Genomic DNA, 15257 nt, shown 5'->3' with positions numbered 1-15257 from the left:
AGTAGCGGCGGAGCTAGGATTTTCAATTGAAAAATAAAGAAAGAAATATAATGATAAACTATGTATGATTTTTTTCTATTTCTTTTTTTTTTTGAACTTGTATATATGGTATGATTTTCCAGCTTGCACCCCTGGCTCCGGCGGTGAACTATTAAGTAGCAAGACCATGTTAGGTTCTGTATGTTGTTTAGTCTTCAGTGTTTGCTTCTTTGATAATGTGGAAGTATAATGAATTGAGAAATTGAAAATGTTGTTAGTCATTATGAACTATCATTGGATTATATTTGTGTAAAGGAAGCTTAGGATTCCCTATTACTGGGACCTCATATGAGTTGGGGTTGTTCAATAGTCTTAATTAACCAACTCTCTTTGACATTTACTTGAAGAAGAATTATGAATGTGGTAATAGGTAACCCCCAACCCCCAAAATAATAATTAAAATTCCATGATCTGGTAGATTTTTTGATGTAGTTCTTCTTCATCAACTGTTTCAAGCTCCAACCTTGAATAAGAATTATCATGACATGAGGATTGAAAAACTTGTGATTAAATGGGTTAGTCTAGTCCTGGGTTGACTTGATGGAGTGGTTATTTTCCTTCCCGTTGCTTATTAGATACTATCATGTTAGACTACTTAAGTGCTAGCTATTTGTATGTATTTTTTTTTTCTCAAAACATCTCTTGTTTATTAATAATATAATTACAAAAGAGGGTGACATAAGGCCTAACACCTCTTCTCACACGTAACACCAAAAAAAAAGAGTTCCCATCCCGGAAGGCTTCTTCTTCAGTTAGAGTTTTTACCAAAACCGAGGGTGGCTCATAATGCCAACCAGAATGGTTTTCTTTTTTTGAACCGAAAGGAGGCAAGGTTAAGTTTATCCATCCTCAGAAGGCTTATTTGTATGTATTAGCTCTTGCTCTTCTACTTCAAAGACTCTTTTGTTCATGAAATTGAGAATGGAATATTTGTGAACCAAAGTTTTTTCTGTTAAATGTTTCTTCTTCTACTATATTTTTTTCTAGTCTCGCTAATTCCTCTGTTTTGAGCTGTTTAATATTGTACATGGTTTGGTATCTCTTAGCATCTTTTTATTTTATTTTGGTGTAATCATTCATCCATCTGTAACATTTTCACCCACTTCCTTGTTAAGGTTTTCGTTATTTTTGGCTTAGAAAGTGATATGGCAAGGTTTCTGGTTTTTGTTTCCAGCATCTCTTTTGCATTTTGTTTATTTCTTGGCATCAGTATCTATGAGATTGAATAGCTTTTGAAGTAATTATAAGTTGTTAGTATGGTGGATAAGATTTTTAATCAAGTCAGCAGAGCTTTCATCATACTATGTTATTAGACTGACTGTTTGTTTTTTTCTTTTTTTATTCTTCTTTTTATGGTTCCATGAGAACAGGATTAGTTTTATTAATCTTCTTCTGCAGATGGTGAAAAATTAGTAAAATGTAGAACAATTACTATTTGGCATTCATAAGAAATTGTATAATTCTAGTTCATTGCTAAGTGCTTTTGGAACGTATGTGCAAAGAGAAACATTAGTTGGACACATAATAATTGTTAATTGGAATCCATAAAAAGTTATCCAGTTTTAGTTCATGAAAATTTAGTGCAGATTCCAAACATATTTCTTGAGGATATTCTTATAACTTTGACTGCATAGTGCTTGCTATGTCAAAATGTCTTTTTTTATCCTTCCTCTCTCACCTTTGGTGTTTGTTTGGCTCTCAAAATGTTCATCTACTGTGTTATTCCAGGACGACCACAATACTGGCAGCATAGTGGCTTTCTATCTGTTGAAGGTTTCCTCATGAGAATCTACTACACCAATCAACTGCTACATTCTCTTTTTGTTGTAGCAACTCTTCTTTCGCTGTGCCGTGGTGATCTAAACTCAGACAAACAAGCCCTTCTTGACTTTGCGGCAGCAGTCCCACATGGCTGGAAGATCAACTGGGATCCTGCCACTCCTATCTGCTCATCTTGGGTAGGCGTTACTTGTAGTAATGATGGAGCCCATGTGGTGGAAGTACGACTTCCAGGAGTTGGACTCATTGGTTCACTTCCAAAAAATACTTTTGGGAAGATGGATAGCTTAAGGATTATAAGCCTTCGATCTAATCGTCTCAGTGGAAACCTTCCTTCCGCTATCACTTCACTTCCTTCTCTCCAATTCCTGTTCTTACAGCAAAATAACTTATCTGGACCTATTCCTTCTTCTCTTTCAAATAAACTGAATGTTTTGGACCTATCTCATAATTTCTTCACTGGAAAGATACCTGAAACAATTCAGAATTTGTCTCAGCTAACAGGTTTAAGCCTCCAGAATAACTTGCTTTCTGGACCCATACCCAATATTACTCTTCCAAGGCTAAAACATATTAATATAAGCCACAACAATCTTAATGGTTCTATTCCATTATCCCTCCAGAAGTTTCCAAATTCCTCCTTTATGGGGAACTCACTCTTGTGTGGACTACCCTTAAATCCTTGTTCACCTGTTCTACCACCATCCCCTCCTTCCCCTTCCCCACCTGCACCCTCCCCAAACACTCAAGAAAAAAGTTCAAAAAAGAAACTCAAACTAGGAGTTATTCTCGCTATTGCTGCTGGAGGGGTTGTGCTGGTCTTGCTGCTAGTTGTGATCCTGGTTTTGTGCTGCCTGAAAAGAAAAAGCGGTGATGGCAGAGGTGTGCGGAAAGGGAAATCTCCGGGTGGAGGAAGGAGTGAAAAACCGAGGGAAGAGTTCGGTAGTGGGGTGCAAGAACCTGACAAAAATAAGCTTGTTTTCTTTGAAGGCAGCTCTTACAATTTCGATCTCGAGGACCTATTGAGGGCCTCAGCTGAAGTGCTAGGAAAGGGGAGTTTTGGAACTGCTTATAAGGCTATTTTGGAGGAGTCATCAACAGTGGTGGTTAAAAGACTAAAAGAAGTCATTGTGGGGAAGAAGGACTTTGAACAGCAGATGGAAATTATTGGTAGAGTTGGACAGCATCCAAATGTGGTTCCTTTACGTGCTTATTATTACTCCAAGGATGAGAAGTTACTGGTGTATGGTTATTTCTCAATGGGCAACTTGTCAATGCTCTTGCATGGTAAGGCATCATATGCTCTTATCGTCATTTCCTTTTTCTATTTCTAGCGTTTGGTGGAGTAACTTGATTCGCTTTTTGTGATTGAATGCCTGATAGTAAGCTTCTAACACAATACAAAATGCGCTCAAGTATTGTCCTAAACGAATCTAAACAATGTGAGTTTGAACTTTTAAACTTGTGAACTGGTGTGAAAAGAAACATTCTTTCTTGTAGCTTGTTGTAAAGTTAGAGAAGAAAAAGTCTTCTTTAGAATATATGCATCAGTTTGATCTTTATAGGTCTATTATATGAGTATAAACAGCTCTTATGTTATTCTGTATCTATTGTTTCTGTAGCAACATATTGACACTTGCTGGCTTTCTTTTTCTTATCACTGGTAGTTTATCACTCGCACTATCTTGCTGTTTTTCTAACTGGAAAGCTGCTAGTGCTGAAAAATTTCATGTATGATATACCTATTATCTATCCTGGAAGACTACACCAGAAGTGAATTCATCTTCATTCACTAACCTGCATAAACTTATCAATGTTAAGTATACTGCCAATGACGTTAAGTACTGCTGATATTTCTGTTCTCTAACCCTATCAAACCCCACTATCATTTAGGAAACAGGACTCCGGGAAGGACTCCATTGGACTGGGAGTCGAGAGTTAAAATATCTCTTGCAGCAGCAAAGGGGATTGCCCACATCCATTCAATGGGTGGTCCAAAATTTACTCATGGAAATATAAAGTCCTCAAACGTCCTACTCAAGCAAGATATGGAAGCTTGCATCTCAGATTTTGGTTTAGCCCCTATAATGAACTTCCCTGCAGCCCCATCTCGATATCCAGGGTACCGTGCTCCTGAGGTGATAGAAAGCCGAAAGCATAGTCATAAATCAGATGTCTACAGCTTCGGTGTCTTACTACTCGAGATGCTTACTGGTAAGCAGCCTATGCAATCACCAGGGCGTGATGATATGGTTGACCTTCCTAGGTGGGTCCAATCAGTTGTCAGGGAGGAATGGACGTCAGAGGTTTTTGACGTTGATTTGATGAGATTTCAAAACATTGAAGAAGAGATGGTACAAATGCTGCAAATTGCTATGTCATGTGTTGTAAAGGTCCCGGATATGCGACCCAACATGGAGGAAGTTGTTAGAATGATTGAAGACGTCAGGCAATCTAACTCCGAAAACAGGCATTCTTCAGAAAGAGAATAGATTCTATGATTCAAATGTGCATATTCCTTGGATTTCTGACTTACAATTTGTAAGTCCTGTGAAATTCATTCGATTCGATTACCCAGTGCAACAACATACATGTTTTCTTTCCCTAAATTTTCTGATTCAATCATATTGACAAGTGTATCTAGGAAAGTGTGGATTTGTTTTCCTTAGGAGATATAGTAGACAAGTTAATCATCTTCCTTTTTCTTTTCGTTTAAGAACTCTTGTCATTTGTTGTAAGATTCAATCTGCACTGCACTTATTAACATCTGATTTATGCAACATGTCGAAGCAATTCATTTGCTGTGTGTTTGGATTTTGGTGTGAAATCATTTTTATGGCATTCAAACACCAATTTTTTTATAAATTCCAGTGAGTATTGGATAGTGAAATCGTTTATTTATACTGCCATGTGTTTTTATTTGTAAATACAATATGTTACACATTTCTATCACTAATTATGCAACTAGGCAAATAGAAAGTAGTTATAGTATGCATTGGCGTCTCCTTTTTTTTCTTCTTGTTGTTTGCGTGACAAAGTTGGAACCACAACAATTGAACTTCACATCACAAACATAGAATTTGAACTACAAAATTCGAACTTCATATTTCTGAAGTTTAAACTATAAAATCGAACTTCATAACACTAACACTAAAAGTTGATAATCATAAAGCTCGAATCGTAAAACTTAACAACACTGGAAAAATTAGAGGCAATATTTTTTTCCCGCTTTTTAATTAATGGCGAAACATTAAATAATTTATAAACATTGGCTAAAATTCAAATATTGGTCCTAAAAGTGGTTACCTAGTGCCAATTCCACAAGCTATGTGCACATTATGACTTCAGAAGACTATTCTACAGCCTTGCTTCTGGGCCCCACTATAAAATATGGTTACGAATAGCATTTCGTATACGTAATGTAGAAATAGTATTTATTTTCTCCATTCCAATTTATATACATAGAAATAATATTTATTTACTTATAAAATAGCAGATTGTTTGAATATTTTTTAAAATTTATAAATTATAAATATTTATTCAGCTATAAAATGGAGTAGATATTTTAAAATTAAATAGTTAAATATCTCATTTTTTTGGAATGGACTAAAAATGAGTGTGTTGTATAAATGGTAACAGAGTGAATGTTGTTTTCTATTTCTTCCATAGGATTGGCTCAAAACCTAATCCGAGCTCTGCAAATCTCCATTCAATTGTCTTCCACATCTTCCTCCTCTTAATTCAGGTATTTTTCTGCATATTATTGTTAATTAAGAATATCTAGGATTTTCCGCATGAACAATCCATTAGATCTCGTAGTTTTATCTGTTTGAGTTATTATAAGCTTCAGTTTTGTAATTCTGTGACCTTAATTTGTGTGTGTAACTGTTTTCTACTTTACTTGAATATGGAGATCTGCGGATTTTGATGAAAAAATTGTAATAATAATTGCTAGGACTTGGATTTGAAGGTATACGGGCTGAATTATGGCATCGAAGCGCATATTGAAGGAGCTTAAGGATTTGCAGAAGGATCCTCCCACCTCATGCAGCGCTGGTATGTCTGCTGTACTTCCTATTTTTGCCTTCCACTTCTGGTTGCTGAGCTTATGTGCTAGGTTTGTTAGCTGAAGACCAATAATTAGGTCAGCGTGGTTGAATTTCTGATGTTTTCTGCAGTTTTTGTTTTACTAATGCTGCTAGTTTAGAACAAGTCTGATTTAGTAGTTTGCTGAACCTATTTTTGGTTTCTGTACTAGCAGAATTGCATGATTTAAATGTCTGTTTCTGTAAAAATTAGTGGCATTAGCCCCCGGTGGTAGTCTACTTGTCCAAGAGCTGAGTTAGAGTAAATATGTTAGCATCCAAGATTCAAATCTCAGTAGAGGTGAACTAGGTGAATCGTTCCCATTTGCCTATGCTTTGGTGGATAAGGTCATAAGATACATATACTAGTTGAAGGTAGCTGGTATCATTGGTGTACTCAAAGTGTCTGTTAGCAAGCTTGGACACTAGTGTTATGGAAAAAACATTATTGGTATCATTAGTAGGTTGATCCGTTACGAGTTAACAGCAGCTGAATGCAGATTTGGTTCTCTTTTTATTTTATTTTTTGAGTTTTACTTTTGTTATATGATAGTGGTGTCCGACCAGCTTGTGTACAACCCTGGTTGTATTGCATCTTTATATTGGTTTCTCTTTCTCACTTCTGAGAATTTAACATTCAATATATGGCTCTCTGAAGATTGTGAATGTTACTTATAATTGTCTATCAAATTTCTGTATCATTCTTTGTTGTACTTCTCCTAATGCATATTTTGTCATTTGTCTGATGAGGAATTGTTTTTTCTCTTAGATTTAAGTGCTGAGTGTGATTATACATTTGTTAAAGTGGGTACTTTAATCACATGGCTGTTATGTCGATATTAAATAGCATATTTTGTAAAATACAGGTCCAGTGGCTGAGGATATGTTCCATTGGCAAGCAACAATCATGGGGCCTACAGATAGCCCTTATGCAGGAGGTGTATTTTTGGTCTCAATCCATTTCCCTCCTGATTATCCTTTCAAGCCTCCAAAGGTATGCCTATGCTCTACAGCATCCTTGTCCAGATCTGTGTCTGTTCCTTTACATTCTTTATTGTTATAAGCTAGAGAGTATCAGTTTGCATAAATTTAACCAAATACAAAGGAATCAACTGAATGCATCACAAATATGTGCATATAGGTTTCTAAGAATAATTTTCGTCTTTTCTTGAAATCAGCAGGAACTTTCATGAATGATACCTCACCTGCTTATCTGTGTCCATATAGAATTGAATGATATTAAAGTTCAAATTACTGCCTACTTCGCCATCTCTGGTTTTTATTTATAGTAGAATGTAAAGATCACATTGGCATGCTTCCATCAGCGCTGAAAGACAGCATTGAACGAGAAGAAATCTAAGGCAAGGCTGGTGATGTGCCACTGTGTTGAAGGGTCAGACAGAGCGCTAGCATTAAAAATGCTGACATTTGTTTGTCAGCGTGGTTTTTTGATTTACATACCACAGAGATAAGACCACAGACTTACATGGTGGAATACACTCAAAATTGACAGATAGTTTCATATCCCTTTGGAAAATTTCAGGGAAGTCTTGGGTACTAGTTACTACTGCTTGTAACTTCCTTATGATCTTTCCCCACTACTTGAAATGACATTTGAAGTTTTTTGTTGAGAAGTTTATCTTTTCTCTGCTCTCTTATGTTCTGGTGCTAAAGTGAGCTGGTACTTCAGGGTGCTGTTCAAGATTATAGCTGAATCATCATGGGCATTAAATCTTTTTATCCATTTTGTTTTGTCATGCCTATAAGTATGCTAGTCTTTTACACCACAGAGTCCGCACAACATAATGTAGAAGATGGCTGGCGTTTGTTTGCTGCTAGATTAGTTTTACCTTCATGGTGGTTCTGTAGGTTCTAAGAATTTTGTTTGTTTCAGGCACTGTTTGAAATTTGCAGAATGAGTTCTTCTCTGCCAATTCTGAGAATGTGTTTGATTAATAGTTGTTGACTGGTTTTGTGGTGATGAGACAAGGCTGATCTTTTTATTGTTTATTTGTTTCAGGTTGCATTTAGAACTAAGGTTTTCCACCCTAACATCAATAGCAATGGAAGTATATGTTTGGATATCCTTAAAGAGCAATGGAGTCCGGCTTTGACCATATCTAAGGTTTGTATATTGGTCTTTGTTTGTGTCCCGATTAAATGTTGCTATATTTTTTTCTGGTCTTAGATTTCTTGATGAAGGTGAGTCCTAGCCAGAGTCTAGATTTAACAAAATGATGATGATGGCGGATGATTTGGTGGAGATGGTCGACTTTTGTTATGTAATGTTGTCCAGACTTGTTGAGTTTTGATCTCCTCTCTCTTTATAATTAAGGACTTTGAGGCATTGGAATCATGGCTCAGTAGGCCAAACAATCTGACCTGGGAGTATATTTAGTAAAAAAAGCTTTATGTCAATATAAATGAATGTGAGAGCTGTGATTGGCAAGTTATACTGTGGCTTTACTAATGTGATAGTGCTCTGGAAATAGGGTGGTTTAGACTGGCATGTTTGTATTTGAAGAGAGAATGCGAGCAATAATGCCAATCAGAAGGAAGGATAGAGTAGAAGAGGAAAGAACAGTAACTAAACATTATCATGACTTGTTTCAACTTAAAACAGTAACTATACAACAACATACCCATTATAATCTGTGTGGGATTTGGGGAGGGTAGAGTAGAGTATATGCAGACCTTAGTTCTACCTCAGAGGTAGAGAGGTGGTTTTGACCCTCGACTCAAGGAAAAGTAGTCCAGAAAAAAGTAACAGAAGTCAAAAAGATATTTATTAATAAAGAGATATCTATCATACTATGCCCTTCAAAACATGCTTGCCTTAAATAACATATTTGTTATTTTCCTTTTCTCCAACTGTCAGATGTCAAGCAGCACCTTAGCAAGTATGATTCCATTTAGAATAAAAGAAAGGAAAGTTAGGGGAAGTATCATGCTCATTTCTTTAATAAATAAAGTCAAGTGTGATATCTTTTGACATTTAGGCTCCTATTATATAAGTACTTACTTTATTATTGTCTGATGTAATGACTAGACCTTCTCACTTGCTTCTGCTAAATCTTTGGTAGAAATTAGGTGAACTACTTATGGCACATTTTGTCTCTTTCTGTCTTCCCTTTTCCCTCTAGTTGATGTTGATGCAGATGATTTATTTATGTGAAAGATAATTTAGTGGTAATATTGAGCTGTTACTGCAGTAAAATCTTTTGAGCAATACCTGCTACTTTAGATTGCTCTTTTTGCTCCAGAAATCGTATTCCTACAACTCTCATATAATCAACTAATTCGATTCTTCTATTTTTTGTTCTTTGTTTTGCTTGGTGTCCTCTTGTTTGCATGTTTCTATTAAACTATCCAAAATGTGATGAGAATCAGTTTATGTACCAAGTCGCCACTAAACCTTCTGGAAAAAGGGCGAGGGAAGAGATTCTGTGGTGTATATGTCTTATTTTTCAATTGTCTTTTGGATTTTGTCTCACGCTGCTATTTTATGTTTTAGGTCCTGTTATCCATCTGTTCTCTATTGACAGATCCAAACCCAGATGATCCACTTGTACCAGAAATTGCTCATATGTACAAGACTGACAGGGCCAAATACGAGACCACTGCTCGTAGCTGGACTCAAAAATATGCGATGGGATAACGGCAAGATTGTCCTCGGGTGTGTCTGAGACACTTTTAATTTCAACTACTTCATTTTGCTTTCACTCCTAAATGCAATGTCTTCATTGTGCTTTGGATGAAAGAACAAAATGTTGGTAAGGAAATCAGTTTATGTAGACTCCGATCATGTCAAGGTTGTCAAGACCGAGATCTTTCAATATGTGAATATCTATTTGTTGAATTTTGTGAGGGGAGAACCTGAAATGTAATTTTACTTTTGCTCCTTCCTAAGTTTCTTGTATGGGTGCTATCTTTTGAGTGGCAAAAATTCCAATGATTAAACAGCAACTATTCTCTGTATGAGACCATTTTCCTGTGATCTGTTATGTTATAAGTTGTGCAAAACAGGTTTTTGAAAATCTGTGTAGGTAGCTAACGATGGCTCGCTGCCCTCTTCCATGAGATAAGTTCTCCCTTGTATTTTGATCTTCAAAACTTGACTGTTTCCTTCATGTGTGTGGAGATATCGGGGACTCTGGATTCAAGGCTTTTGGTCATGTCGTTTTAGGACAGCTGCAGCCTGCAAGAGGTGCTGATTCGGGTGAGGCTAATTAATGTGATGGATTGAGCAGATGATTCTAGAAAAGTGGGAACCACCGTCTGCAGGACGTAAGGGCGACTGACTCTATTGCACACTGAGGTCATTATCTGAACCTTGGGAATCGTTTACTTATGAAGTTATTGTGCTAACTTTCTTAACGCATCCCCTCAATTTCGTGAAGAGGTAAGCACACGATAAGCAGTGTGTCAATAAACCAATTGTAAATATGCGGTTGGTGTCCAATAGTAGTTATTTTCGGAAGAGTAGTTTGTTCTCTGTGTAAAAGTTTAGCTTGTGTGTGGATCACTCTCGAGAAGGGGTCAAAAGTATGGTGGTGCAATTAGGAAGCTCCACATGTTAGAGTTGCATTATTTTGAGGTGAAATTTGTCTGTTAGTATAATTGAGTTGGAATTAGAAGGGGTAGGCTGATTGTGCAAGAGTGGGTTAATAAAGAAAACTATTTGTGCAAATGATTATCACTTGGTTTACAAGCAAACAAGTCTTTTCAGCCTATAGATTAGATTCACGGGCAATACTATCAGGCCTTCTTCTTTTTGCTTCTTATTCAGGTTAAACGTTTCGATATCTTGGATCGTTTTTCGTGATGAAAGACATTTGATACTTAGTTTAACTCGTGTCAATTGTGTGAAACACACAGTTAAAATTTTCATATGTATTATATGCTAGGTAAAAAACTGTTGCCTAAAGAGAATAGCTTCTTTTTAACTTTCTCGTGGATTTGCAGTTGAAGACAAGGTGCGTCAACTTCGCAATAGTTTCCTCCTAATATCTCTAATACTTTTGTGGACTGATATGAAGCCTTCATTATAATTATGGAAGGGAAAAGACTCAAATATGTCATCGAACTTTGAAGAAAAGGTTAATTTATGTCATCCGTTAAAAGCTTGGTTCATTTATGTCATTTCCGTTTGAGAAAAGACTCATTCATGTCATTATTTGTTAACTGAAATGACATAGATGAGCCAATTTTTTAACTAGTGGTATGAATGAATTTTTTCTCAAAGTTCGATGACATATTTTAAGTCTTTTCCCTTTTAAAAAGATGATTTAATTAATGACGTGGTTGAATCATAATTGATCACATGTGAAAAATGGTTTTGCAAAACTAGAACTATTTTCAATTAACAAATAATGACACGAATGGGTATTTTATCAAATGAAAATGACATAGATAAGTTGAACTTTTAAAAATGAATCAAACTTTTAATGATAACATAGATGAATCTTTTCTCAAAATTCAATAACATATTTGAGGCTTTTCCCACTATTTAAAAGGAGTTAACTCATTATAGAACCTCAAAGAAATCGTTGAGAACCAATGGAGGCTTCCTTGCAATTTCGTATTCCAAAATCAAGAGAAAATTGTGCAAAGTTAGGTAAAAAGCAAAATGCAAGACCAGAGACTTTCTGCTATGTATAAATAAATACAAAGAAAAGAAAGTCGGGGATGCCGGGTGTGGGGCTGGGGCTGTTTGACATGTCTAAAATCACCAGCTGTAAAGAAGATCCCCTCTTGTTTTTAGTAAAGTATAAAACTAAATTTTTTACTTCTTCCGTTTTAAATGTTTTAAATTTATGTAACGCTATTTGATTGGACACATAACAAAAACATAAAAAATTATGTACCGTTTGAAATAAGACTTAAATATTATGTGACTATGATAAATTATCTCAATAAACATAAATGAGAATTTTAAAGTCGAGTTAAGTTATTTTTTAAATATACGAAAAATGACATCCTTTTTTAGACAAATTAATAAAACTTGTCACATATATTAAGACCAAGAAGATCCTATACCCATTTGGTGGAACACTATGCGTTTTAGTCCACTTCCACTACACTTCTCTGCTAGTTGCAAACTTTCTCTTAAAAATATTGAAGTTATCTATAAAACATATCATATTCAAATAACCTAACATGAAAAATCAAATAGTTAACTAACTGAACTATTAAAAAATTTCAAAATTCATGGCTATGTGGAATAGAACCCTTTAACCTCTTTCAACTTAAAGACTCAAATTGATAGACAAGGCGTATTTTTTTTTACTCATCTCTGAAACTTTCATAGCTTTTACTTTTTTTAATGACTCAAAACATATATACTTCCTCAAGATGGAAGGTAAAGAGTGCTTATTGACATCCACGGAAGGAAGGTTGACATGGTAATAGATAAAAACATAAAACAAAAGCATATATGTATAGTATACTTTAAAATTATATTTAGAGAAAAGACATAAAGTGACACTTGAAGTTGTCTCGAATTTTTTAAAAATACTTAAACTATGCAAGCGTCCTATTACCCACCTAAACAATCTTGAACTGATATTATTACATCATTTTTTGTCCATCTGGCATGAAGAGTGTATGCACTCTCTTAAAGAGCGTGAACAAACTAAAAAAACAAATATAATTATATTTTTACAAGTATTTTGCTATAAAATATATTTTCTTGTTTTTCTTATTATTTTAACTTTTTCTCATTATTTTTGTCTTTTTCTTTCTTCCTTCTTCTTCAAAAATTCATTGTCATCTTCATTGTAACTTCTCACTTTCAATATCACTTTTTACCATAACTCTACCACCCTTTTTTACTACTATTAGTTTAACTCTCTTCAATTTTAAAATTATATCTAAATATTTTATTACATTTCGAACAATTTGATAAACCCATTAGATTTCAAGATGATTAGTAGGTATTATTTAGTTTTTTTATCCAAATTTCAATCAAACCTTTTCAATTTTCGGAAAATCCTGATTCTTTCAAAATTATCATTGCTAGTTTTGAAGTTATATGAAAATGAGATAAATTAATTGATGATACCTTCAAAATTTTGATTTTTCTTATAAAAATAATTAGTCTTGTTATTTATAACTCAACAAAGTCTAAAAAATAGTATAATTTTGAAAAGAAAGGAATTTGACCGAAGAAGAAGAAGAAGAAAAAAGAAAGAAAATGGATGGGCTCAACTTGACGTGGGGGTGAGATGAGGTGAGGGTGAGAGGTGAAGAAGAAGAAAGAAAGAAAAAAAATAGAGGGAGGGCCTAGCTTGAAAGTAGAGATGGAAGATGAAGTAGAATTTAAAATGAAATTAAAATTAAAATAAGTCAAAAAGTAAGAGAAAGAAATAAAGAAAAACTTAAAATGAAAAAAAGTATTATATTTCAAATTAAATTAACACGTGTCACACAATGATTGGTGTGTGATAATACTTATCATTTAAAATCTGAAATTGATCGAAAAATGATATAATAATATATCTTCGGAATTGTTTAGAAGGGTAATAGAACGCCCGCATAATTGAGATGTCTTTTTGAAAATTCAAAATAACTTCAGGCGTCACTTTATGTCTTTTCTCTTATATTTATTACATCCAAATTTAAATTTTGTTGTGCTTCACATTGTATATGTCCCAGTGTGGAATCGGATCCAAATTGGGGCCCCAACCTGTTTCGTCTGCGTGGTATATGTGGCCTTTCAGAGCTGTATATTACTGTCCCATGCACTATATATCTTGAGTGGAGAGTAAAACTCCTACCTTCTCTGTTTATACTTCCTCTCTTTTCTTAGCTCTTTTTGGCTTTAGTCCACTAATTTTATGTAGAAGATCGAGAGTTGGAGTTTGTTTCCCGCCAAAAACAACAAAGAAATTAATCTCTTTTTCTTTTTCCACTCATCAACTTGTTTCTCAAATCATTTGTATAACTGCAACTTTTTCCACACTAACTTTTTATACAATAATATTGGTCACTATTCACTCACTTCAACCAGTTGTTGATTGTTCTAGTACTCTTTTTTGAGCAAAAAGATGAACTTATGATGATGTTTTCTTAATGTTTTTTGGTGCTCTGTTTGCTTTCCGATCTTTTAAATCGAACTGTAATTTTAAGTTTTTGGTATACCATGACGGAAAATTCAGTTCCGTTGATTAAATTCACTCAACACATAGTAACTACAAACAAGCATGTTTTTTCTGAGCACAGTGAAAAATCCAATTCAGAGTTACAGAGAGTTGTGAGGATTATACTTACAGATGCCGATGCTACAGATTCTTCCGACGATGAAGGCCGGAATACTGTTCGGAGAGTGAAGAGGCACGTGACGGAGATCAACCTCATGCCGTCATCCAAGTCGATCGGCGACCGAAAACGAAGATCGGTTTCGCCGGATTCTGACGTCACTAGTCGGAAAAAGTTTAGAGGCGTTCGTCAAAGGCCGTGGGGTCGTTGGGCAGCAGAGATTCGGGACCCGAACCGTGGAAAACGGGTGTGGTTGGGAACTTATGATACCCCAGAAGAAGCAGCAATCGTTTACGATAAAGCTGCAGTTAAGCTCAAAGGTCCTGACGCCGTTACCAATTTTCCGGTGTCAACAACGGCGGAGGTAACGGTAACGGTAACGGAGTCTGTTGCCGACGGTGGAGATAAAAGCGAAAACGACGTCGCTTTGTCACCCACCTCAGTCCTCTGTAACGATGATTTTGCGCCGTTTGATAATCTAGGGTTCTGCGAAGTGGACGCTTTTGGTTTCGACGTTGATTCACTTTTCCGGCTGCCGGATTTTGCTATGACGGAGAAATACTACGGCGAAGAATTCGGCGAGTTTGACTTTGACGATTTTGCCCTTGAAGCTCGATAGTGTACGAGGGGCTATTTCGTCTATTTTTGCAAATGGGTTCACACTGGTTAGTTGACTGGTAACGTGGTATTTTTGGCGGGAATATATATATAGTGATTAGCAGTCTCTATTCATACGAAGACTTTGTGAGAGATTTTTGTTTTTATTTTTCTGTTAATTGTGGGTGAACATTGTAATATGAAAAATTTTGTATGGTGAAATTGAGTTAATTAACGATGAAGATAAGGAGAGTGAAGGGGATGTGAGTATTTTACGGTCGAGGTGTGTTTTACGATGTTGGAGAAAATAAGTTATCATCTTATGTTGGAATTGTAAAATTGAGACTCTATTGAAAATATCAATTTTATTTGTAAAAATAAAAAAAATTATATATTATATACCTCTAGATTGTTAAACATGTTTCTTCTTTGAGCTTTAATGATATAATTATGTGCACTTATTTTCTTTTGAACGTGTAAAAAACTTGAAGTGGAAAC

General features: G+C 35.2%; 3 protein-coding genes across 3 annotated transcripts; all 3 read left to right on the top strand.

Moving 5' to 3' along the window:
• The first annotated feature begins 1696 nt into the window (after positions 1-1696).
• Positions 1697-4622, top strand: LOC125808051 (probable inactive receptor kinase At5g58300). Its single transcript, XM_049487832.1, has 2 exons — positions 1697-3105; positions 3712-4622. The coding sequence occupies exons 1-2, from the start codon at positions 1743-1745 to the stop codon at positions 4308-4310; spliced, it is 1962 nt and encodes a 653-aa protein (XP_049343789.1). The 5' UTR covers positions 1697-1742; the 3' UTR covers positions 4311-4622.
• Positions 4623-5396: 774 nt separating this feature from the next.
• LOC125808054 (ubiquitin-conjugating enzyme E2-17 kDa) lies at positions 5397-9900 on the top strand. Its single transcript, XM_049487834.1, has 5 exons — positions 5397-5563; positions 5774-5874; positions 6770-6897; positions 7924-8028; positions 9418-9900. Exons 2-5 carry the CDS (start codon positions 5805-5807, stop codon positions 9559-9561), a joined length of 447 nt encoding a protein of 148 aa, XP_049343791.1. The 5' UTR covers positions 5397-5563; positions 5774-5804; the 3' UTR covers positions 9562-9900.
• Positions 9901-13521: 3621 nt separating this feature from the next.
• LOC125808053 (pathogenesis-related genes transcriptional activator PTI6) lies at positions 13522-15020 on the top strand. The gene has a single exon (XM_049487833.1). It carries the CDS (start codon positions 14047-14049, stop codon positions 14779-14781), a length of 735 nt encoding a protein of 244 aa, XP_049343790.1. The 5' UTR covers positions 13522-14046; the 3' UTR covers positions 14782-15020.
• The last annotated feature ends 237 nt before the right edge of the window (positions 15021-15257 follow it).

This window comes from Solanum verrucosum, unplaced genomic scaffold, assembly GCF_900185275.1.
Source record: "Solanum verrucosum unplaced genomic scaffold, falcon-dt-bn FXZP01000183.1, whole genome shotgun sequence".
Lineage (NCBI taxonomy): Eukaryota > Viridiplantae > Streptophyta > Magnoliopsida > Solanales > Solanaceae > Solanum > Solanum verrucosum.
This window is presented reverse-complemented; position numbering and strand designations above follow the sequence as displayed.

Coding starts and splice junctions, on each gene's coding strand:
- LOC125808051 (XM_049487832.1), top strand. CDS start 1,743: ATGTTCATCTACTGTGTTATTCCAGGACGACCACAATACTGGCAGCAT. Junction 3,106..3,711: donor CTTGTCAATGCTCTTGCATG/GTAAGGCATCAT, acceptor ACTATCATTTAG/GAAACAGGACTCCGGGAAGG.
- LOC125808054 (XM_049487834.1), top strand. CDS start 5,805: ATGGCATCGAAGCGCATATTGAAGGAGCTTAAGGATTTGCAGAAGGAT. Junction 5,875..6,769: donor TCCCACCTCATGCAGCGCTG/GTATGTCTGCTG, acceptor TGTAAAATACAG/GTCCAGTGGCTGAGGATATG. Junction 6,898..7,923: donor ATCCTTTCAAGCCTCCAAAG/GTATGCCTATGC, acceptor TATTTGTTTCAG/GTTGCATTTAGAACTAAGGT.
- LOC125808053 (XM_049487833.1), top strand. CDS start 14,047: ATGACGGAAAATTCAGTTCCGTTGATTAAATTCACTCAACACATAGTA.